The sequence below is a fragment of the Emys orbicularis genome, chromosome 21, assembly GCF_028017835.1.
Source record: "Emys orbicularis isolate rEmyOrb1 chromosome 21, rEmyOrb1.hap1, whole genome shotgun sequence".
Taxonomy (NCBI): Eukaryota; Metazoa; Chordata; order Testudines; family Emydidae; genus Emys; species Emys orbicularis.
The window spans coordinates 19,027,456-19,049,118 of NC_088703.1; the positions used below are offsets into that span (position 1 = coordinate 19,027,456).

Below are 21,663 nucleotides of genomic sequence, written 5' to 3' on the forward strand. Positions count from 1 at the left end.
CAGTAGGCAAACGCCAAAGGGAATCAGGATGTAGAGAGAAACCCAGGAGTCTTTTTCGGCTTCTGGGGCAGAGGCTTGAAGCAGGGTGAGGTCAGTGAGGGACGGTGGTGGTATAGAAACAGAAAGGGAACCTAGAAACGCATCTGGGGAAGGTTCTATGGCAGCAGCATGTTTAGCAGAGGCGTCAGCAAATGCGTTACCCTTAGCAACATCAGTATCCGCCATCGAGTGGCCAGGGCACTTAACAATAGCTAGGGCAGACGGAAGTAAAACTGCATACAGGAGAGCAGCAACGTAGGGGCCATTTTTGATAGGGGTACCGGCAGAGGTAAGGAAACCCCGAGCTTGCCAGAGGGTGCCAAAGTCATGTACAACCCCAAAAGCGTAGCGGGAGTCAGTGTAAATGGTGGCGGAGCGTCCCTCTGCCAAAAAGCAGGCACGGGTGAGGGCAACTAATTCGGCGACTTGCGCTGAGGTTACAGAAGATAAAGGAGCAGCTTCTAGAGTTTCAGAGAGTGACACTACAGTGTATCCTGCAAGGAGACGTCCTTGGTTGTCTCGAAAACAGGAACCATCAGTAAACAAAACAAGGTGAAAGTTAGGGAGAGGGACATCAGAAAGGTCAGAGCGCGGGACGGTAACAGCAGAGACAGTTGCAAGGCAGTTGTGGGGATCACCGTCATCAGACAAAGGAAGGAGAGTGGCAGGGTTTAACTGAGAGCAACGCTTTATGGTTGTCACGGAGTGTGGGGGGACACAAGGCCCTGCACCCCCGGTTTCCTGCCATTCACTATGACTCTCAGCCAGCCAGTAAAGCAGAAGGTTTATTTAGACGACAGGAATACAGTCCAAGACAGGTCTTGCAGGCACAGACAACAGGACCCCCTCAGTTAGGTCCATCTTGGGGTCCCAGGGCACCCCAGCCCCCTTGGGAGGTCAGAGCCCTGTCTGCCTCCCAGCCATGTCACCAGCCAGCTCTGAACTCTCTCCCCACCCTTTGTTCAGTTTCCTGGGCAAAGGTGTCACCTGGCCTCTAACCCCTTCCTGGGTTCTCCTGTTACATGCTCAGGTATTCTCCCTCGGCCAGTCTCCCATTCCCCATTGCAGACCATCCTAGCCACACTCCCCTGTCAGCATTCAAAGACCACAGTAAGAACAATCCCAGTTCGTCACAATGGTGATATACAAAGCCGACAGCAGTAAAAGTAAGGCGGGCGGAGGAGAGGTGGCCTGTGTTACGTTGTAGCAGGAGAGTTTCCACAGAGTGAGGTACCATGAGGGTAAGAGAAGAGCGGAGGACAAGGGATTCGGACATTTTGACTAGGGGCGCTGCGGCAGCCACAGCACGCAGGCAGGGGGGTAAGCCTTGGGCAACAGGGTCCAAAGTGGCAGAGAAATAAGCCACTGGGCGGTTTTTGTCTCCGTGCATCTGAGTGAGGACTCCCAGTGCACACTCAGATTGTTCGTGGCAGAAAAGGGTAAAAGGCTTAGAATAGTCAGGCAGCCCTAGAGCGGGGGCAGAAGCCAAACCCTGTTTGAGGGAAACAAAGGCAGAGTCGGCCTCAGGAGGCCATGGCCTGGGGTCAGGCACAGAGACTCGAGTGAGTTCCTGGAGAGGTTTTGCAAGGGAGGCATATTGGGGCATCCATTGCCTGCAAAATCCAGCCATGCCCAAAAACTTTCGGACCTGGCGTAGGGAGCGGGGTCAGGGAAAGCTGAGGATAGCTTGGACGCGGGCGGGAGAAAGTGTACAGGAACCCTGGGAGAGGAGAAAGCCAAGGTATGTGACAGAGGCTTGACAGAGCTGTAGCAGAGTGAGAAGCCTTGTGACCCTTCTTTGCTAGGACAGTAAGAAGCACTAAATAATCAGTTTCTGAGGAAGACAACGAAGGGGAACAGAGGAGTAGATCATCTACATATTGGACTAGTGTGGACCTGGACGGAAAAACAAGGTCAGCAAGGTCTCGGGCTAATGCTTGGGAAAAGTAAGATGGGCTTTCAGTATACCCCTGGGGGAGCATGGTCCATGTGTACTGCTGCCCCTTGTAAGAAAAGGCAAGAAGTTACTGGGAGTCAGGGTGAACTGGGACAGAAAAGAAAGCAGAGCGCAAATCAACAACAGTAAAATGAGTTGCACCTGGTGGGATAGAAGCCAAAATCGTTGCTGGGTTAGGGACAACAAGAAAGGTGGGTATGACAATGCGGTTAATGGCTCGAAGATCTGAACAAACCGCCACGATTCACCATCAGCTTTTCGAACTGGGAGAATGGGGTGTTACAAGGGCTGGAGTAGGGGACAATAATGCCTTGTTCCCGCAGGGCGGTCATGACCGGACCAATGCCAGCCTCTGCTTCGGGGTTTAAAGGGTATTGAGACAGGCAAGGCAGGGGTTGAGAGGAGTCAACAGTAATGCAGACAGGGTCAGTATTTAAGCAGCCCACTTCAGATGGGTGGGTTTGCCACAGAGAGGATGGGACCTGCGAAATTAGGTGTTCAAGGGACGGGATCAATGGGTAACAGGGAACTGGAGTGGAAAGGGGAGTTTCAGACAGCAGGGAGGCCATAGAATCACTGAGAGAGGACTGGGGGATTTGTAAGTAGACACCAGCTGGGGAACAATAGATGGTACAGCCAGGTTTACATAACAGATCCCAACCCAAAAGGTTTACCGGAGTGGAATCAGAGAGGAGGAATGCATGATCCGCAGAAAGGGGACCAACCTGGACCGGTAGACTTTTGAAAGGGGATAAGGGGTTGGGACTCACAGCGGACACGGTTTTTCCGGAGCAGGGAACCGCAGGCACATCGGTAGTACAAATTGCAGAGAGCAAAGCTCCCGTATCAACAAGGAAAGGGAGAGAAAGATCATTAATAGTCAAAACACACTCACCCGTGGGAGTGAGAGGTAGTAAAGGAGCTAAAATTTCCTGTGGTTCCCCGGCGTCCCGTCATTGCTGTGGGACAAAGTAAGGCTGGGGACTGCCGGGCTGTGCTGGCAGGGGGTGTAACTGGTTATTTAGAGGGCTATCAGGCTGGTTCAGACACTCGTTCTTCCAATGTCCGGGCTGCTTGCAGTAATTACAAAACATCCCCAAAACCCAAAAATCCAGTTCCACGACCCCTCCCGTGACCACGTCCCCGTCCCTGGAACCTTCCCCGTCTCCGGTACCGTTTGCCCTGCCCAATAATGTATTTGCAGGACCATTAATTTTTGAGAGGACTGTTCCTCCTTTCCTTTCAGAGTGTGTTGGCAGTGCTCTGCCACTGTTTGCAATTTGTCCATGGTTTTGGTCTCCCACCCAACACTTACTCGCTTTAGCATACTGCCACTAGCAGGTAGGAGGCCATTAACAAACGCATGAGCCATTTTCATCCGGTTGCTGTATACCAGAATGTTGCAGAAAAACATCAGTCAGCCGGGTGCGATAGTCGCCCGGGTTTTCTCCCTGTCGCTGTTTACAGCAGTGTATGGCTGTCCAGTTGGTTTTAGGAGTCCATACTCGAGGGATGGCTTCAAGCAGATTTTTAGCTCGGTCCTTACACTTGTTCCGGTATTCAGCGTCAGGACCGGTGTCTGGCAAATTAGAGTGGCGCTCACTGACGGGCCAGTTTGCTGCTGTGAGCCATTTTTCCATGTTCGCTGGGGTTACAAGTAGCTTGCACAGCTGCAGGAGGTCTGCCTCAGAGGGTTCATAGGTGTCGCATACTAACAAAAATTCCTCTGCGAATTTGGTAGGATTTTCCAGGGGCTTTGGAAAGCCTTTTACAATTGAAAGGAGCTCTGAGGGAGTCCAGGGTTTATAGTTCCAAGTGGGACCCCCTTCTTGGCCCCCAGTATGCAGGATTCGGAGGGGAGCCTGGACAGTTTTAGAGCTAGAGCGCAAGCAATGGGCCCAATCCTTATTCAGGCTATCTTTGCATGTATAAGAAAAAGCAGAGGAGTCAGGCAGGCTGGAGGGTTCTTTACAGGCCTGAGCGGTACCGGAGGAATGGGCCTGGGTGGCATTGGACAGTCCGGACTGGTCTGAACTGGTGACCTCTGAGAATTGTTCCTGAACTGGGGAGGCTGGTGATTGTCTATTGATCCGACGCAAGGCTGCCAAGCCAATTAATGCGTCTTCCTCATCGTCGTCCCCAGAATTTAACAAGGGGTTTTCTTCGTCCTCTTCCACAAGGAGATGGGAGTATGAAGGGGGTTGGGATCGATCTGAGCCTGCTCGGAGAACGGGGTAAAGGGGAGCGCTCGGGCTGGTGGTGGGAGAGGAGGCTTCCAATAAAGCTTTTAACTTATCATTTGAATCTTTGAGAGAGGCGAGTTTCGATTCTGTCCACCTACGATTTGCCTCTTCCCACCACTGCATGAAACAATCAACCTCTCCTCTGGCCAATTTTGTTTTAGGTTGGCCGAGTTTGACTTTTAAGACGTCCACTCGGTCTTTGTCCCAAGATCCTAACAGTGGCCACTGAGTTTTGGGATCCCCCTGAGTTAATCTAGACCATTTTTCCAGAAATTTACAGGAGTCCGGACCCTTCCTAAAATACATAAAATGAGCCGGCGTTCCTTTAGGGAACTGTCCCGACTTAGACGTCTGGTTACCCATACAGGAGGACTTTACACACACACCAATCACACAAGAAGGAAATTCGGGTTCGTCAGAGCGATGCCCGGTGCAACACACAAAAGGAGCCCACAGGCTACTGCCTCAATCGCCCTTGCTTTCACACCAAGGGTTTTACCCAAGGTGCGGTGCGGCTGCGATTGTGCAGATTTCACTCACTCAGACCGTGGGGACAGGAACCCCTTGGTCGGCCGATCCCCGGACGGAGACGGCACCCAGACTCAAACACTCCACAGGAGGACGGATAAACACAGAGACAGGACAGTCCTCAGTCCGGACAAAACACAGAAATAATTACCTGACCAGATTCCTGATGTCAGATCCCGGGATCCCTACCAGAACAGAGTGGGAACCAACAGGTTCGATGGCGTAGACTTCACTGTGGTCGTGCGCTCTTCCATTCAGGAGGAGGACCGCTCGGGCCAAATGCCCAGGTGCCGGCTGCCACGGTCGTCCTATAAAAACGGTCAGGAATCACACGGCCCCAGTGAAGACGGTTGCCATCTCGGTGGGACCTCCAAATTGTCAAAGTTAGATTCAGGACTCACAATTTGTTAGACCACTCTGTTTATTAGCACAGCGCTCTGCTAATACACTCAGATAATGTGAGCACCATGCAAGACCCACACTACCTTATTTTATACAGATAAAAAGAGCGCAAACTTAACAAGAGGACAAAGAAAGCAGAACTGACAAGTTTACCTGAGGCTAGACATACATATTCAATTTCCTTACTAACTTTTACAGATCTCCAGTTAATGTTCCACCATTAGCTTAAGTGGACTCATTGTTTATGCCTTAATGTTTCTTTTCCTGACACCTGTATTTCAACATTCCTTATTTCTGCTTAAAGGTACATACAGCATTTCTTTAATCCATTCTATTTTTACAACATAATTCATTCTACTTTCACATGAAAATAGTCATTTCTCTAGAAACTGACCAAATGCTTCATTGAAGCTACTTAGAATCAAACAAGTACATTGAATATATGAAGATTGGCTCTTTTTTGACTGCCGCTGCACATTGAGTGGATGTTGAGGGACGGGGTTCATTCCTCCCCACTCTCCAGTCCCGCAGTGTTTAGCATTTCAGCGCTGCCGAGAAGTTTCCCACTCATCACGGCTGACCGGTCCCCACTGCTGGCATCCTCCGGCTGCGTCATCTCTGCCAGCTCCTGCATGGGGTTTGCGTCGCCGGCCTGCTGGGACGGGGCGGCTCTGGCACGGAAGCCAAGACAGCTGCGGAACCAGTCTCTGCAGCAAGCTTTCTTATTTCTCTGCCATGGCCTCAGTGCCAACACCAACACCAGAAAGGCCACCACTGTCCCCACCACCACCGCTACAATATGGCTGGACTGAGATCCGGGCTCTGCAACCAACGACAGGAGAGCAGCGTTAGCGGGAGAGTTGGACAAAGCAGGCGAAAATTTCCAGCCTCTCTACCATGCTCAGTGTTCCACCCCGGCATGCAAAAGGGATTTTTTGGTTCAAGACGCTCCACAGTCCCCAGCTAATCATGGGTTTGCCGATTTTCCTGGGGCTCCGAGGCGCTACCGTAACACAGCTAATAGATATTGTACAGTGTCTACCGCTGTGGGGTGCTGGGCCGAGACTGGGGTGCTAGGCACCATACACTTTAGATTAAGGTTCACTTGATAGCTGGTTTATAAAGCATTTGTACATGGTGAATATGCGGTCTCAGCATGCTAAACACACAGGTAAAGAGTGTGCTTGTCTACACAGGGCCACTCAAGAAAACTAATCAGAATTGGCTTTTAAAATGTATTAGTTAAACCAAACTAAACCCCTGTGTGGACACTCTCCTTCAAAATTAAGGCAGCCTGAATTCTATTTAGCTTAATTCACTTCCAAAGTGAATTGAATTCAGGCCACTTCAATTCTAAATAAGAGTGTCCAAACGGGCGGGGGGGAGGGGGAGGAAGATGGGGAGGTGGATCAATGCGGTTTAGTGAATCCACTTTAAATTCAGGGCAAGTCTCTACTACAAAATTAAGTCGACCTAAGTAATATCGACGTACAGACAGGACAGTAATTAAAACCCTTTAGCATGTCCACACTGCGCCCCTTGTGTCGGCAGCGCGCATCCTCACTGTGCCAGCGTGGGGCATTGTGGGACGGCGTCTGAAAGGCAGCAACAGGCAATATCGTTAGCGCCCCTGTATCGATCTAACTGCATCCACCCAAGCACTAGGCCTCGCGCGCAGCTGAAGTTATTCTGACAGTTCGGCGGGCGAATTCCATGAGTGGGAGCTGCCTTTCAGTGTAGACACTGACAGTTAGGTAGATATAAGGCAGCTTACGTCACCCTAACTCTGTAGTGTAGACCAGAGCCTGCACTTTGACATGATTCGGATTAATTTTTCTGAGTGGCCCTATGTAGGCAAACCCGGCAGCCACCATTCAACCCTTTCTAAATTACTTCTATGTGGAACCTCAATATAAAGTGTCACCCAAGAAATCAAGTCATAGATGGGCATGGACGTGGGGTTGGGAGCCAAGCGGTCAGTACCTGGAGGTTCTGCTCCACCCACTCTACTCCATCGGCCAGTAGGGCAAGGAGAAGGGATGTAAAGCCATGGACGGCTCTCTCAGCGGGAGACGGAGATCTGACCCTGCTACTCCCAGCCCTGCTGGGACCAGGGAACACAGAGACCCTCCCTCCTGGCTGCTTGTTGGCCTCTAGCTGACACCGCACTGTTCCTTGCTGTCTGGCCTGTCCATGCCTGACAGGAGCCAGGCAGGGCAATCTGCCGGGGAGCCGGGCAGCAGCCAGAATTAGTTGAAGATCCCAGCAGCTCAGCAGCCCGTTCCCAGCCCCGTCACTCACCCCCTGCTGCCATCCCGTTGCTGAGCAGGGCCACCTGGGAGACCAGAGCTGAGGTTGGCGCAGGCTCTGGAATGAGACAATGCAGAGGCGGTTGCAGCGAGCGGATGCAGAGTCCCAGGAGGTCAGGGGAGAGGAGTCCCATCCCCTCCAACTCCTTAAAATCTGCCCCCCAAATGCCGCTTTGCAGAGTGAGAGCAGGCTTGGGCCGAGAGGGACTGCGATAGAGCGTCTGGGCCAGCCCCCTGCGCTGAGCCCGGACCAGTTACCCTAGACCCCAGCCCTGGCAGGGGGTTTGTCCAACCTGTTATTAAAAACCTCCCATGACAGGGATTCCCCAACCTCCCTTGGAAGCCCACATCTGTGCAGTGCCCGGCCCAACAGGGCCCCGATCTCGGCGACTCTGTGTCTGGCCTGACAGGGCCCCGATCTCGGCGACTCTGTGTCTGGGCAGCGCTCGGCCCGACGGGGCCCCGATCTCAGCAACTCTGTGTCTGGGCAGCGCTTGGCCCGACGGGGCCCCAATCTCAGCGACCGTGTTAGGGTGACCAGATGTCCCGATTTTATAGGGACAGTCCCGATTTTTGGGTCTTTTTCTTATATAGGTTCCTATTACCCCTCACCCCATTCCGATTATTCATACCCAATCTCAGTGACTCTGTGTCTGGGCAGAGCCCGGCCTGACAGGGCCCCGATCTCGGTGACTCTGTGTCTGGGCAGCGCCCAGCAGTGTGGGGATCACTTAAAGAAATGGCTCATCTGTCCCCAGGACCTGCCAGGTACTTGAGTGGTTTGAAAGTCCAACCTCCACCAGAGCCTGAGGTCGGAGCTGGGGCTGATCTCTGTTAAGCTTTCAGCGGGCGTGTTGGGCCGTTTGTTATTTTCTATAGGTTTTCTCTGTGCTGCTAATGTAGCCTATTAGACTTGTTTTACATAAAATATAATATTAGTGATAAATAGAAAGGTTAAGGTGGATTACGTGATTAGAGTATTGAGTAGAATGTATCTGGGTTATATTGATGATGTGGATATTGTTACTTCTTCTCTTTTCTTTGCTGTACCCTGCCAGCCACCCTCTCTGGCTAGCAGAAAGGAACGGCCTGGCACCACTGGGAAATACGCATTGGGTAAGCTGAGACGGTCATACTCCGATGGTAAGGCAGGAACAGACCATAACTTATTCTGATCATTTCTTTTACCTTAGGACAAGGATTTTATTACAGTGTCTGCTATAAGGCCTTGCTTCTTGTATGCACTGCAAGCGAAGTTGTGCTTCTTGTCTGCATTGCAAACTAAGTTGTGTAAGGTTCTTTTGTAACCTCTTTAGTAACCGTAAAAAGCAACAGAGGGTCCTGTGGCACCTTTAAGACTAACAGAAGTATTGGGAGCATAAGCTTTCGTGGGTAAGAACCTCACTTCTTCAGATGCAAGTGAAGACTTCTGTTAGTCTTAAAGGTGCCACAGGACCCTCTGTTGCTTTTTACAGATTCAGACTAACACGGCTACCCCTCTGATACTTTAGTAACCGTATAATCCTTTCTAAAATGTAATCCTGTCTGAAATTCTCTGTAAAATTGTTTGGTGTGAGTGAAGGCTGTGTGCATGGTTAAGGATGAGTGTCAAAACCATCACAAATGGCCAGCTGGTCAAGAAGTGAGAGACTTGGAAACATCAGAAAACATCCATTGTATCCGATGCTAACCGAGTTAGCAGATTTGACAACCCTAGAGATGAGACAAACATCCCCGAAGGACAGACAACAAATAAAAGATCACGATGGGAAAAAGCCAACAATAATCATCAAATGCTAAGGACTATTGCAAAATCCATAGACTCGAATGGGAACGTACAAGTATAGAGCTGGGGTGCTTTGCTATGGGACTCTGGGTTCAGTCCTGCAAAGCCTCGGAGTATCGGATTCGCAATTAGATTGACTGGAGCTACGACAAACTGGTAACTGTTGCGGTATGTAAGGGTTAAGTAAAGACCTGGGTGACGGCTACCATGGTAATGGGGCGTAGGGCACAGGTGAGCACGATTTCTTTTGCTTGATAGATAAAGTGGCCATCCTGCCCCTTCCTTTTTGCTTGTTACAGATAGATAAGCATTGTAGCCACATAAGAAATGTGGCTGTCTAAAGAATCCCCTCTGTGGGAATTGGTGTTCTCTCGCCTCTCCCTTCTTTCTCCCAGCTACATCAAATGTGTTCAGGGTCGTGGCCCCCATAAGCTGCTGATTAAGGAAATCTGTAACTATAAGGATTGTAACAGCGCCAGCGCGATATAGATGTTATTAACAGTAAACAGGAGCGGGTATAACTATTCTCTATATAGTTATTAATATTCATTATATGGGTGTTCATACTACTAAATAAGGGTGTTGGGGTGTTATAGTAGATCTATAATATGTATTTGCATATTAACTTGGATAAAAAGAGTGTAATGTGATTAACCCGGTGCTTACTTGATGGGTTGGGTCGAGGGGAACAAGTACTGCAACTACAGAACGCCACTAGCCGTCACCTTCAGCCCCCCACTAAAACCTCTCCAGCGCATCATCAAGGATCTACCACCTCTCCTGAAGGACGATCCCTCACTCTCACAGACCTTGGGAGGCAGGCCAGTCCTCGCTTACAGACAGCCCCCCAACCTGAAGCAAATACTCACCAGCAACTACACACCACACAACAAAAACACTAACCCAGGAACCAAACCCTGCAACAAACCCCAATGCCAACTCTGTCCACATATCTATACAAGGGACACCATCATAGGACCTAAGCACATCAGCCACGCCATCCGGGGCTCATTCACCTGCACATCTACCAATGTGATAGATGCCATCATGTGCCAGCAATGCCCCTTTGCCATGTACATTGGCCAAAACAGACACACTCTATGTAAAAGGATAAATGAACACAAATCAGATGTCAAGAATTATAACATTCAAAAACCAGTCGGAGAACACTTCAATCTCCCTGGATACTCAATAACAGACTTTAAAGTGGCCATTCTTCAACAACAAAAAACTTCAAAAACAGACTCCAATGAGAAACTGCAGAACTGGAATTAATTTGCAATCTGGACACCATCAAATTAGGCCTGAATAAAGACAAGAGTGGATGGGGCACTACAAAAACTAAAAACTAATTTCCCTATGCTAATTTCCTACTACTGTAACTCACACCTTCTTGTCAACTATTTGAAATGAGCCATCCCAATTACCACTAGAAAAGTGATTTTTCGTCCTGTTGATAATAGCTCAGTTCCACTTTAATTGAATTGTCTCGTTAGAACTGACCCCCCCACTGGGTAAGGCAACTCCCTTTTCATGTACTGTTATATACATCTTCCTACTGTATTTTCCACTCCATGCATCTGATGAAGTGGGTTTTAACCCACGAAAGCTTATGCCCAAATAAATGTGTTAGTTTCTAAGGTGCCACAAGGACTCCTCATTGTTTTTGCAGTAAAGGTATCCATTTACTCAATCCGCCTCAATCCTCCTGCTCCTTCTTTCCTTCTCTAACAGTAAATATAAGGCCATCTGCAGGACGTGTGTGTGTGTGTGTGATTGAACTGTTGTATTTTCAATAAACATGGCATATTGCCTTGTCCCCTGAAAAAGATCCTGTGTGCTGCTTATAAGCATAACACTAGGACTAAATGTGCTTTGCTTTGCAGCGGGATGGTACCTGGTGTACATTGTCACAGCACCGTGAGAAAAGCAAACCACGGGGGCTGGACCCCGATCCGATGTGCTGGGAACTCACAGCGACGTTCAGAGGCCTTGCAAACCCAACCCCCCAGGCTGGAGGCAGACAGACGCAGGCCTCCACCTGTGAGAGGGGACGGCTGGGAAGCTGGAAACTTGACATCCGTGCCCTCCAGGAGGCCCAGGGGAAATCCAAGGTGCGGTTACCCCTGAAATTGCGACCCATGGCACTTACCTGTTACATTCAGATGGATGGAAGCCAGACACTTGCTATCATTCATCTCATTCACAATCTTCAAATTCCCTGCAATGGCTTTGCTGGCGTTCGTCACGATGAACCATCTGTTGGACACAGAGATGTGCCCAGCAAAGGAGCTGTCGACCAGGTTTGATTTCCCTTTCTTGATGATGGCTATCTGCACCCATGTCCCACCCAAAGTGGGGGACCAGGACAGCTTGGCAAAGCGCTCCGAGAGGTTAAGGGGGTGGTGCGTGTCACTACCCTCAGGCACGGACATAGTGATTTCTTGTTGACCCTGGGTGGGGCCTGGGAGAAGAAACCAACATTTCAGATCGGCTTTGGTGAAGCCTGGAAGAAGTCAGACCCAGAACCGGCGGAGGGGTAGGGGATACGTTATGGGGGGCGCTTCAAATATAAGGCACGGACCTCGCAAATGCTCAAGCAAGCCTTGCACCGCAGGCATCGCTCGTGCAAGTCACCCTCCGCTCGCTGCAGCCTTACTGCCGTCTACACAGCCAAATGAGCCCTGCCGCAACCGAAGCGCAGGGTGGGTCTACACGGCAACCAGACGCAGGCCCGTGCCGAGTAGATTTGTGCTCCCGCCAACGGGGAGGGTCTCAGAGCCCGAGCTCCTGCCTGAGCCCCAACATTTACATGGGTGTCTTTAGCCCCCCCACAAGCCCGCGCACAGACATAAGACCAGCAGCACAGAGGCCCGCGCTGTCCGCTGCCTCGTGCCGGCGCCAGAACTAGGCTCTGTGACGTCACACGCGTTTATTGCGCCTCTCACTCCGCCCCCCGCCCCGCGGCCTTGCAGCCAGACCCCGCCCCCCGTTCCCCGAAGCCCCGCCCCTTCCCCCCCCCGTTCCCAGAGGCCCCGCCCCGTTCCCCGAAGCCCCGCCCCCCGTTCCCCGACGCTCCTAGGGTGGCCCCGCCCACCTTCGCCCGCCCGTGGCGCACAGCGAGCGCGGGCGGCTCCACCTACCGCCCGAGAAGCGAGGGTCCGCCGCATCCTGCCGGCCCCGGGGCGGCCCGCGCTCACCCCCCTCCCACCCGGCCCAGGCGCTGAGGGCAACTGCGTAGGGCCCCGCCCCTTCCCGTAAAGCGTTCCCGAAGCCCCGCCCCCGCTGTAACTCTGGACACCGCCCATCAGCCCCCCCCCCGCCTGAGGTGCCCCCCCGCGTCCGCCCCGGGGCGGGGGCTGGGTGCGCGGGGGCCTCGCGCTCAGAGGTAGGGGGAGGCGCCTGCGCAGTCAGACCTGGGGCCCGGGGGGGGGCACTCACTCACCGGGGGGGGGTTCTCTGCCAGCCCCCTCCCTCCCCCACGCCGCCCCCTAGGGCGGGAGCGGGACGGAAATTCAAGCACAACAAGCCCCGATTGGCAGGGATCGGCTTCGTGTTTATTAGACACAGACGGGACTGGGGGGGGCTCCCCCTCCCGCCTGCTGCTAACCAGGGGGGCTCAGCTTCGGGGGGGTGGGGGCGGGTCAAAAAGAGGGGCCCCTCCCTCACCTTGCAACTATGGGGGTGACATGGGGGCCCCCCTCCACTCTGCCACGTCAGAGATCCCCCCAAACCTGCAGAGCGCTACAATGCCCCCCCCCACAGGGCGTGACACCCCAAAACCAGACTGCACCCTGAGATGTGCCCACCTCAGAAACCCCCCCCAAGTGCATGGTGGGAATCCCAAATCCGGGAGACACCTCAACATGTAAGGAGACACCCTCAAAATCCAAGGGGATACCCCAGATCAGGGTGACACCCCCAAATTTAAGGCAACACACTGAAATTCAAGAGGATTTCCCCCAGATCAACGTGGCACCCCTGAATTTTAGGCGTAGTCCCAAATTCAAGGGGACCTCCCCAGATCAGGGTATCCTGGCAGTCTCCAAATACCCCCCACCATCTGTCAGCTCAGCGCCCGGCGTGCCCCATCCGGGGCTCGTCACTGCATCCACTTGTGGGGTGCCCACCAGGTGGGGTCCCCCACTTCCCGCAGAGGGGGAGGGGTGGGGATGAGGGAGGAGCTTGCGGCTGGAGGAACAGGGTTGCCATGGTTACCACCCCCCTGGCGCCACTCCAACAGGGTACCCCGGGGAGATGGGGGGCAGGTAGCCCGGGGGATCTGGGGCCCAGAGGGGGGCACCGTCCGTGCCCAGGGTGGGCAGGGGGTCCCAGGAGAGGGGACACTGGCTAGGCTCCAGGAGGTTGTGGGTAATTGGGGCCCAGCTGGGGGGCAGCCCCGGATCTTCCGGGCCGGTGATGGGGTCAAAGAAGTCGCCGGGGTCAGGGGTCAGGGAGGCCACGCTCAGGCCCCAGCCAGGCCCCGGTTCTGGGGCCACGAAGGCCTCGGCCACGCCCAGGAAGGAGCTGGCAGCTGGGGCGGGAGGCTCTGGGCCAGGACGCCGGGGTTCTGCGGGGGGCGCAGGGTCCTTTGGGGACTCCTGGGCCAGGATGGAGGAGGCCAGGCGGTGCGTGGAGGCTTCGATGTCAGCAAATTGCCTGGGGAGAGAAGAGAAGGGCTGTGAGCTTCCCCCAGCAGGGCCCTGAGGGGCTGCGAGCTTCCCCACAGCAGTACCCCAAGGAGCTGTGAGCTTCCCCCAGAAGTGCCCCAAGGAGCTGCAAGCTTCCCTGTAGCAGTGCCCCAAGGGGCTGCGAGCTTCCCTGTAGCAGTACCCCAAGGGGCTGTGAGCTCCCCCCCCCAGCAGTGACCTGAGGGGCTGTGAGCTTCCCCCAGCCATGCCCAAGGGGCTGTGAGCTCCCCCCCAGCAGTGCCCTGAGGGGGTGCGAGCTTCTCCCCAGCAGTGCCCAAGGGGCTGTGAGCTTTCCCCCAGCAGTGCCCAAGGGGCTGCAAGCTCCCGAGGGCTCCCACCTGCTGATCTGGTTGTGCAGGAACCGGCGGTGGTTCACCCGCCGCTTGCCAGGGCGGCTTTTGCGGGGTCTCTGCAGCGTCCGCATCATGTGGGACGAGGCCATGGTGACGAAGGTGAAGAGATCCCGGCCGCGCCCGTAGAGTGCCACCTGCTGGGGGGGCAGGAAGCTCAGGGATAGGCGCCCGCCCCGCTGCATCCCAGCTCCTGGGGGGGGGGGGCTGCCAGGCAGAGCCCCCAGGCTGGGCGAGGCCGGCCCCCAACAGAGCCCTGCAGGAATAAATGACAGGAGTTCTCAGGCCAGCAAGCCTGAGACCCCACAGACCCCCGAAGGCAGGGGCTGCGGGTTGGGAGTGAGGGGCACCGGCAGGGGTGGGGGGAGCCCAGGGCTGGGCTAGCAGGGGGCTGCGGATCAGGAGTGAGGGGCACCGGCAGAGCTGTGGGGGGAGCCCAGGACTGGGCTAGCAGGGGGCTGTGGGTTGGGAGTGAGGGGCACCGGCAGAGCTGTGGGGGGACCCCAGGGTTGGGCTAGCAGGGGGCTGCGGATCAGGAGTGAGGGGCACCGGCAGAGCTGTGGGGGGAGCCCAGGACTGGGCTAGCAGGGGGCTGTGGGTTGGGAGTGAGGGGCACCGGCAGAGCTGTGGGGGGACCCCAGGGTTGGGCTGGGGGGGTCTCTGTCTCCGGATAGTGGTCAGCCCTGGCCGCGAGTGGACAGCGCCTCCGGCTGGGCCCCCCAGGACACTTACTTGGTTCGGGGTCCAGGTGTGTGAAGAATCGGCCGCGGTCGCACCCCCAGTGCTGCGGGGGCGGAGGGGGCCGTTCGGTTCTCCCTGGGGGCTGCCCCCTTCTCGCCTTCTGCCCCCCCAGCCCCGACTCTCCCAGCCAGCCCCGGCGCCGGCTCCGGTCTCTGGTGGGGCCGAGCGCCACTGAGAGAAGCAAGAAGATGCTCAGAGAGTCACTGGCTGAGCCCCCTCCTGCTCCCCCCAACCCTCTGAGCCCCTCCCTCCTGCTCACCCCCCCCTCTGCCCTCCAACTCCTGCGGGAATGGGGCATGGGGCCTTAGCCCCCAGGGGGCACTGTCTGCGAGCTGCCCCAGGGCGGGGGGGCAGCTGGCTTGGGGGGGGGGGTATGTCACGGGGCCTTCCCCCTCCAGCCAAAATCCCTCGCTGTGATAGTTGAGGGGCTGAGGGGGACCCCCTTTGACTCTAATAACAGGGGGGGCTTGATGGGGCCCCCCCTTATCCATCTCTTCCCCTCCCTGGACCCCCATCGACCCCTGCCGAACCCTCCCCGCCTCCCCCACCCTCCCCATCATCTCCTGCCCCCCCTTCGCCCCCCCCCGCTGCCCCCCCCCCCACGCCAGCTGCCCAATTAGGACATTCTTTCCCCTGGGATGCGGCCCTGGCACTTAGCAGCAATTAGGGGCGTCCGGGGGCCGGGGGAGCCACGTGCCGGCAGCTCCGTGGAGACGGGCTCAATGGGGCTCGCGGGGGCAGGAATCCGGCTGCACAAAGGGGCCCCCCCGGCTCCCCTGCCCGGCCACGCGGAGCGGTTAGAGCAATTGCTGGGAATTGGAGACTTAAGTGTGAGGTCAAAGTGTGTCCAACCCCCCCGCACCCCTGCCCGCATCAGCGTCTGGACCCATCTACCCCGGCGTCCTGCCCCTCGCATCAGCTCCTGGGCCCAGCCCCTTCCCTGCCCCCCCAGATCGGACCCACGGGCCCATCTACTCTGGTGTCCAGCCCCTTCCCTGCCCCCCCATCAGCGCCTGGGCCCAGCCCCTTCCCTGCCCCCCCAGATCGGACCCACGGCCCATCTATCCCGGCATCCAGCCCCTTCCCTGCCCCCCGGATCGGACCCACGGCCCATCTACCCCAGTGATCGGACCCGTAGGCCCCTCTTGCCTCCAGCAGAGGGTGGCAGACACCCTCCCCCCTACACACAGACACAGACACACATCTGCTTCCCCGCAGTTGGCTAAGCCAACCCCCCCACACACACACACCTTGGCAAACACTGCCCCCCCTTCCTGGCTGGGGGAGATCAAAGCTCACCCGCCCCCCTCCCTGGCTCCCCTGCCCTTCGCAAGCAGGCAGCAAAATAAACTCAGGCTGGGAACAATGTCGCCTCTCATGTTAGCAGGGCCTTGCGGGGTGTGTGCACGGGAGGGAGGTCAGGGGGGCAGCAACCAGGGCCCAGCGAAAATCCTCTGAGCGAGGAGGCCAGGACGCCTGGGTTCTCTCCTGGCTCTGGGAGGGGAGTGGGGGCTAGTGGTTAGAGCAGGGGGGCTGGGAGCCAGGACGTCTGGGTTCTCTCCTGGCCCTGGGAGGAGAGTGGAATCTAGTGGTTAGAGCGGGGGGAGGGGCTGCGAGGAGGGGGAGGGTGTCTCTGTCTGTCTGGCCCCTCGCTGGTCTTTGGTGGTTTATTTTTCCACCAGGCCGGAGCCAAGCCGCCGCTGACGGGGGGAGCGCTGGGGCTGGGGCTGGCACCGGGAGGGAACCCCGCTGTCCCCCTGGCCCAGACCGCAGCCAAGGCGGACATGAGCTGTGCCCAGGAATTGCGCGGCCCGTGGCCGTCACGCCTCGGCAGCAGGGCAAACGGCGCGCCAGGGCTGGCAGGGCGGGCGGAGAAGGGGAGGGAGCCGCAGCCCTAAGGGTGGGTGGGGGGAATGAACTGGGGGGGGGCGACAGGAACAGCCGAGCGATGGGCGGCCAGATGCGGGGAACAAGAAAGAGCTGAAGTCAAAAGAGACCCAGAGAAAGGGGGAGGGAGAGGAAAGGGGGGGGTGCCATGGGGCAGGGCAGGCGGCTGGCTGGAGCAGGCGACTGTGCCCAGGTGAGGCCCAGCCAGCCCCATGGTCGGGAGGAGCCGGAGGCAGAATCCCCAGCCAGGCTCAGAACCTGCTGGCTGAGCCGTGCCAGGGTCTCCGAGCCAACCGGCTCCACCCACTGAACCCCCCTCCCCTCCCAGAGATGGGGAGAGAACCCAGGAGTCCTGGCTCCCAGCCCCCCTGCTCTAACCACTAGACCCCCTCCCCTCCCAGAGCTGGGGAGAGAACCCAGGAGTCCTGGCTCCCAGCCCCCCCCCGCTCTAACCACTAGACCCCCTCCCCTCCCAGAGCTGGGGAGAGAACCCAGGAGTCCTGGCTCCCAGCCCCCCCGCTCTAACCACTAGACCCCCTCCCCTCCCAGAGCTGGGGAGAGAACCCAGGAGTCCTGGCTCCCAGCCCCCCCCCGCTCTAACCACTAGACCCCCTCCCCTCCCAGAGCTGGGGAGAGAACCCAGGAGTCCTGGCTCCCAGCCCCCCCGCTCTAACCACTAGACCCCCTCCCCTCCCAGAGCTGGGGAGAGAACCCAGGAGTCCTGGCTCCCAGCCCCCCCGCTCTAACCACTAGACCCCCTCCCCTCCCAGAGCTGGGGAGAGAACCCAGGAGTCCGGGTTGGGCTGATATTTCTGTTGTTCATTCTCCTCCCCTCCTGTCTATTGCTCCATTCCCCCCCCCCCCCCCACCTTGCTTTAAATCTACCTGCTGGGGCAGGGGGCAGGTCAGGGGCTAGACAAACCCAGGAGGAACAGGCCCGCTGCCTGCTAAAGCCAAAATGACAGCATGGGGCAAACTGCCTCAGGGGACGTTCGTGCCCGGTCCCCAGTTACCCCCCGCGGGAGTCCCTGTCCCCCCCGGAGCACCACAAGCGCTTCCCAAAATGCCCTGCACCCACCAGCGGCGAGTCGCCCGGCCAGGTCACTCCCCACGGGGAGGGCAGTGTGGGCGCGCACCGGGGGCCCCCCACTTTTTACTGCCACAAGGGCAAGTGACGGGGGGAGAGGGTGGAGAGGAGTGAGTGGAGGGAGTCTCGGGGGGGTGGCAGGGCACAGGGCCCCCCCCCCCACTTTTAGCGCCCGGCCACCGCTCCTGACGTGCACAGCCGGCTCCGCCGCGCACCGCTGTGAGTAGGCTCCACTTCATTTTGCAGTGTAGACGCGCCGTTAAACCGGAGCGGTTGCTTTATGCAGGCGACTCACTCTGCGGGGCGGGGGGGGGGGGGGGCTGTTTCCTGGGGAAAGCCCATCGCCTTTGCTGAAGGGAGGGATTTACTCACATACCCACAGGCGGCCCTTGGAGCTGGGCGACCGGCCAGCAGCCGCTGCTCGCCCAGCGTGAGCCCCAGCACAAACGAAGCACTGTGGGGAGGGGCGATGGGCCCGGGGGAGGGCAGCAGGGCCAGGGGCATTTTCCCTGAGACCAGCCCGGGGGCGGGGGGGGGGCTCTGGCTTCTTCCTCTCCCTGCGGTTTGGTTTGTCTCTGCGGGCGAGTCACGGACATTTCGGCAGGAAGTTTTTCAAAGGCAAACGCCCTGGATCCGGGCCTGGCCAGGTCCCCGCGGCCAGACGGCTGCCCCGGGGCGGCACTAAGGGGTACCATGCTGCAGCGAGCGGGGCTGGGGTCTCAGCAGGGGGCGCTGTGCTGCAGGGAGCGGGGCAGGGGTCCAATAGGGGGCACTGTGCTGCGGGGGGGGCCAGCAGGGGGCGCTCTCCCCCAGCAGTCAGTGCCAACCCCCGGTGGCAATTTTCCGAGCCAAGCGGAGATTTCCTGGTGCCAACGTTCCCTGGGTGCAAAGAGACATTTTCCCTGGCCCAGCAATGGCCATTTTTCAGCTGGTCCCTCGTTTTCCTTCCTTCGTCTGCGTCTCTGGCACTGTTTATTTCTCGCGCCCGTGGCTGGCGATGGGCCCGCTGAACCCAGCAGGGGTACGCCCGCCCCAGCAGGGCCGCCTTACACTGCCTTGCTTTCTTGCCTTTCTTCTTGGGGTCTTTTTTCCTAGTTCATTCATTCCTTCTTCCTCCCTCTCTCATGTTTCAGGGCAGCCCCTTCTTTCTTTCTTTCTTTCTTTCTTTCTTTCTTTCTTTCCCAGCCCCTCTGTCAAGCCGCCCATCCCGCCCGCCCCGTGGCTGGAAGAACCAGGTTGCTCTCTGCAGCTCAGACAGAAACCAGGAGCATGCGCCCCCTGCCAGGGGCCGGCCCGGCTCAGCCCCACATACCGACCTAGCAGGGTGCGTGGAATGCGGACAGAGCAGACAGCGCAGGCCAGACACACACACACCCGCCCGCCAGCCGCGCACGCACCCGCGCCAGCCAGGGCGCCGCCAGACGCCGACCCCGCCGGACCCCGGGCAGCAGGGGGCACAAGGCCAGCGACGGGGCAATCAGACCCCCCCCGGCCCTTCCGGCACAGCTTGGGACTTGGAGTGTCGGACGAGAGCGCACCGGACAAAGCCATGGACTGAGAGAGAGACGGGACAGATAGATAGATAGATAGATAGATAGATAGATAGATAGATAGATAGATAGATAGATAGATAGATAGATGTGGTGGATGGGGATAGATAGACAAACAGGGAGCTCTGGGGACAGACGGGGGCTCTGGGGACAAACAGGGGGACTCTGGGGACAGAGACAGACAGGGGGCTCTGGGGACAGACGGGGGCTCTGGGGACAGACAGACAGGGGGACTCTGGGGACAGACAGACAGACAGGGGGCTCTGGGGGACGGACGGCTAGCCACACAGACTCTGCCGGCCGAGTAACATCTCCACTCCTGCCGTCGGTGGAAGCCCCTGGATCCAGCCCCCCAGCCATGGACCCCCCCTCCAACCTGTCATCCCCCTCCAACGGCTCGCTGGTGGGTGGGCTGCCGGAGGCGGTGGGGCTGAGCCTGCTGGGGGCGGCCGGGGCGGCAGGGAACCTGTACACGCTGGCGGTGGCACGGGCCGGGGCCGTCCCCTCCCCGCTCCACGTCCACATCATCCACCTGGCGCTGGCCGACCTGCTGTACCTGGCCGGGGTGCCCTTCGTCGTGCACAATGGGCTGGCGCGGGACTGGCACTTCGGCGAGGCCGGCTGCCGGGCCCTGCTCAGCCTGGACCTGCTCACTATGCACGCCAGTATCTTCCTGCTCACCCTGCTGAGCACCGAGCGGTGCCGGGCCGTGCGGCGCCCCTTCCGGGCCGCCCGCTGCTCCCCCGCCCGCCGCCGGGCCCTGGCCGGGGCCGCCTGGGCCGCCGCCTTCGTCCTGGCGCTGCCCATGATGCTGATGGTGCGGCAGGAGGAGCGGGCGGCGGGCGACGGCCGGGTGCGGCGGCTGTGCGTGCCCACCTGGCACGAGGCCCAGTACAAAACCTACCTGACCGTGCTCTTCGGCACCAGCATGGTGGGGCCCGGGCTGGCGCTCGGGTACCTCTACGGGCGGCTGGCCCGGGCCTACTGGCTCTCGCAGACCCGGGGGGTGCTGGGCCCCCGGCGGGGGCCGAAGCAGCGGGTCTTCCTCCTCGTTTTCCTCATCGTCATGGCCTTCTGGGCCTGCTTCCTGCCCTTCTGGGTCTGGCAGCTGGTACCTCTCTACAGCCCAGGCACGGCCGCCCGCCTGCCCGTGGCCACCGAGATCTACATCAACCACCTGGTCACCTGCCTGACCTACAGCAACAGCTGCATCAACCCCTTCCTCTACACGCTGCTGACCCACAGCTACCGCAACTACCGCCGGGCGCGACGGGCCGGGCGCAGGGCAGTGCCGCGGGCACGGGATGCGGGGCGCTGAGCAGCCAACAGACCTCCACAGGTAGGGGGGAGTGGGGCAGTGTGGGACAGGGGCACTGCTGGGGGAATAGCGCAGCGCTGGGGAGAGGAGCCGCGGGGCACTACTGAGGGAAGATCGCAGCGCTGGAGAGGTGCCGCGGGGAACTGCTGAGGGAAGATCGCAGCGCTGGAGAGGTGCCGCGGGGAACTGCTGGGGGGAAGATCGCAGCGCTGGGGAGAGGAGCCGCGGGGCTCTACTGAGGGAAGATCGCAGTGCTGGGGAGAGGTGCCGCGGGGCACTGCTGGGGGAAGATCGCAGCGCTGGGGTGAGGTGCCGTGGGGCACTGCTGGGGGAAGATCGCAGCGTTTCTGGGAGGTGCCACAGGGCACTGCTGGGGGAAGATCGCAACGCTGGGGAGAGGTGCCAGGGGCACTGCTGAGGGAAGATCGCAGTGCTGGGGAGAGGTGCCGTGGGGCACTGCTGGGGGAAGATCGCAGCGCTGGGGATAGGTGCCGCAGGGCACTGCTAGGGAAAGATTGCAGCGCTGGGGAGAGATGCCGCAGGGCCCTGCTGGGGGAAGATCACAGTGTTTCTGTGAGGTGCCACAGGGCACAGCTGGGGGGAAGATCGCAGCGCTGGAGAGGTGCCGCGGGGAACTGCTGGGGGGAAGATCACAGCACTGGGGAGAGGTGCCGGGGGCACTGCTGAGGGAAGATCGCAGCACTGGAGAGGTGCCGCGGGGAACTGCTGGGGGGAAGATCGCAGCGCTGGGGAGAGGTGCCGGGGGCACTGCTGA

At 58.2% G+C, this 21,663-nt stretch overlaps 3 protein-coding genes across 3 annotated transcripts; 1 reads left to right on the forward strand and 2 right to left on the reverse strand.

The window, feature by feature from the left end:
* Window positions 1-5,170: 5,170 nt before the first annotated feature.
* On the reverse strand, window positions 5,171-11,722 carry LOC135893028 (uncharacterized). Its single transcript, XM_065420815.1, has 3 exons — window positions 11,417-11,722; window positions 7,471-7,536; window positions 5,171-5,991 (listed from the first exon to the last, which is right to left on the reverse strand). The coding sequence occupies exons 1-3, from the start codon at window positions 11,697-11,699 to the stop codon at window positions 5,672-5,674; spliced, it is 669 nt and encodes a 222-aa protein (XP_065276887.1). The 5' UTR covers window positions 11,700-11,722; the 3' UTR covers window positions 5,171-5,671.
* A 1,756-nt stretch (window positions 11,723-13,478) lies between these two features.
* On the reverse strand, window positions 13,479-14,490 carry C21H19orf85 (chromosome 21 C19orf85 homolog). The gene is made up of 2 exons (XM_065420816.1): window positions 14,294-14,490; window positions 13,479-13,923 (listed from the first exon to the last, which is right to left on the reverse strand). The coding sequence occupies exons 1-2, from the start codon at window positions 14,488-14,490 to the stop codon at window positions 13,479-13,481; spliced, it is 642 nt and encodes a 213-aa protein (XP_065276888.1).
* A 5,438-nt stretch (window positions 14,491-19,928) lies between these two features.
* On the forward strand, window positions 19,929-20,888 carry LOC135893025 (urotensin-2 receptor-like). Its single transcript, XM_065420811.1, has one exon. The coding sequence runs from the start codon at window positions 19,929-19,931 to the stop codon at window positions 20,886-20,888; it is 960 nt and encodes a 319-aa protein (XP_065276883.1).
* Window positions 20,889-21,663: the final 775 nt, after the last annotated feature.